The 2,500-nt window shown below is 43.0% G+C and overlaps 1 protein-coding gene across 2 annotated transcripts in view; it reads right to left on the reverse strand.

Moving 5' to 3' along the window:
- Positions 1-11: 11 nt before the first annotated feature.
- LOC142483596 (uncharacterized) overlaps positions 12-2,500 on the reverse strand; it is a 13,715-nt gene continuing 11,226 nt past the window's right edge. For both annotated transcript variants that reach the window (XM_075583609.1, XM_075583608.1), the window contains one exon: positions 12-2,500. This exon is cut by the window's right edge and continues 966 nt beyond it. In XM_075583609.1, the coding sequence (XP_075439724.1) occupies positions 1,440-2,500 (1,061 nt within the window). In that variant the 3' untranslated portion in view covers positions 12-1,439.

Genomic DNA, 2,500 nt, shown 5'->3' on the forward strand with positions numbered 1-2,500 from the left:
GTGCTGTACCCCGTATGCTGAAATTCCATCTGGAACTATTCATAATTATTGGACCAATTGGGACATTTAAAAGGACTACCTGTGATTAATACGGTTGTATTGGTTACACAATCTATTTTTTGTCACTGTTTCAAGAATAGCACAGGCGCCACATGGTAACACTTTTTTTCATAGTACTCCCCCTATCATCTTTTGTGTTGTTTTTCTGCATGACATGGTTTTCACTCATTGTGGACAATATACACTCATTTTATCCCTTCACTGAGTACATTACAATTATACCTTTTCCCTCTGCTACTGTGTTTACTATTCTAGTACCACTTGCGGGACCTAGGGAAGTCATTGTCCACAGCTTCCACACCGTAATTGGCTGAGTTGACCACTCCCCCGATCCTTTTACTATTTCAGGTAACACGCCTCCTATACACATAACTCCTCCCTCTGTGAAGCGTGCCAAGACGCGCAAAATGATCGTCGGGAGAAGTGACGTCATACCTTTGATGGTCACGCGGGCGAGACGGAGCAGGCAGGCGAATGAGTACTCTTTAACTCTGCTATGGGAAACAACACACTGCGTTATGGTCGTATGCTTTTTTCAAGGTGGAATCTCAGCCTTCCAGACTGGTCTCCCATGATACTGTGCATTTATTCTGCCTACTATTGCACCAATTTCTGCCTCGGTATTGCCAATGTGTAGCCAACTGTGGGCATCATAGTACTTATATTATATTTTGTACCACTGCAGATTTATGGTTGTACTACCTTTAATACCATATGGATACACTGACATTTGACCAGCGCGTTCCCTCTGCATTGGGTTTTTGTGGTGATTTAACCCCACCCCCTCCCACTGTGCGTTTCAGTACCACCTTAGATATGTTATAACAATAATTACATATCATATGCCTTATTGCCTCATAGGGTTTGTTTACCTTCTATGTGTGGGCATACATTTAACCCACTCTAGAGCTTGCCTACCTTTGGCTCCCCTGTGTATGTTGTGGATCACTGCACCCACAAAACCATATTGTATATATGGTGCGTACATACATACCCATTTACCTCCGTCCCGTCGCTGGGGATTTTAACCTACATTGTGTATGTATTTTATCGTGTTTATCGTCGCATTTTATAGCTAATAAAGGTTTATTATTTTTCGTTTTGTGTATAGTGGTCTTGTGGGACCTGAGGGTGGTCTATCCCCATTAGAGGGTTTTGGCATCAGTCACTGTACTGTTGCTTTATTTTTGCTATGTCTCCTGATATACCCTGAGTGCAGCTTTTAGGGGCTTTTGGTGACCCCTTGTGGTCACTAACTCTTGTGTTTCTTATGACCGTTCCTTCCCTTTTTGCACCAGGTATTTTCTGGCTATTGTTGGAGAGCGTTGTGTTAACTTGTCTATTTTGGTATTGCTATGCTACCAGTATATTGACCAACCCTACTGTAAACAAGCAAATGGTTTCTCCCTTGTACAAATATTCTGGTGTTTGTGGAGATGGTCCTTCCGTAAAAAGCTTTTCCCACACTCTGTACATCTGAAATGTTTCACCCCTGTGTGAGTCCTCTGGTGCCTGGAGAGGTTTCTCTGAAAAAGGAATTGTTTCTCACACACTAAACATGTGAAAGGTTTCTCCCCTATGTGAATCCTCTGGTGTATGGGGAGGCTTTTCTTATTACTGAATAGTTTCCCACACTCTGTACGTGTGAAACGTTTCTCTCCTGTATGAATTTTATGGTGTGTGAGGAAATGGTCCTTCCGTGAAAAGCTTTTCCCACACTCGGTACATCTGAAAGGTTTCACCCCTGTGTGAATGTGCTGGTGCTTGGAGAGGCCGCTATTACAACTGAATTGTTTCTCACACACTGAACATGTGAAAGGTTTCTCCCCTGTGTGAATCCTCTGGTGTCTGTGGAGGCTTTTCTTATCAATGAATCGTTTCCCACACTCTGTACATGTGAAAGGTTTCTCTCCTGTATGAATTTTATGGTGCGTGAGGAGATAGTCCTTCTGTGAAAAGCTTTTCCCACACTCAGTACATCTGAAAGGTTTCACCGTTGTGTGAATCCTCTGGTGTCTGAAGAGGTTGGCCTTATCATTGAATGGTTTCTCACACACTGTACATGTGTAAGGTTTGTCGCCTGTATGAATCATCTGGTGTGTGAGGAGGCTTTTCTTACGAGTGAATAGTTTCCCACACTCTGTACATGTGAAAGGTTTCTCCCCTGTATGAATCATCTGGTGTGTGAGGAGGCTTTTCTTATTAGTGAATAGTTGCCCACACTCTGTACATTTGAAAGGTTTCTCCCCTGTATGAATCATCTGGTGGGTCAGGAGGCTTTTCTTATCATTGAATAGTTTCCCACACTCTGTACATGTGTAAGGTTTCGCCCCTGTATGAATCCTCTGGTGTGTGAGGAGATTGTACTTCTGTGAAAAGCTTTTCCCACACTCTGTACAGGTGTAAGGTTTCTCACCTGTATGAATCCTCTGATGTGTGA

The sequence above is a fragment of the Ascaphus truei genome, unplaced genomic scaffold (assembly GCF_040206685.1).
Source record: "Ascaphus truei isolate aAscTru1 unplaced genomic scaffold, aAscTru1.hap1 HAP1_SCAFFOLD_3408, whole genome shotgun sequence".
NCBI lineage: Eukaryota > Metazoa > Chordata > Amphibia > Anura > Ascaphidae > Ascaphus > Ascaphus truei.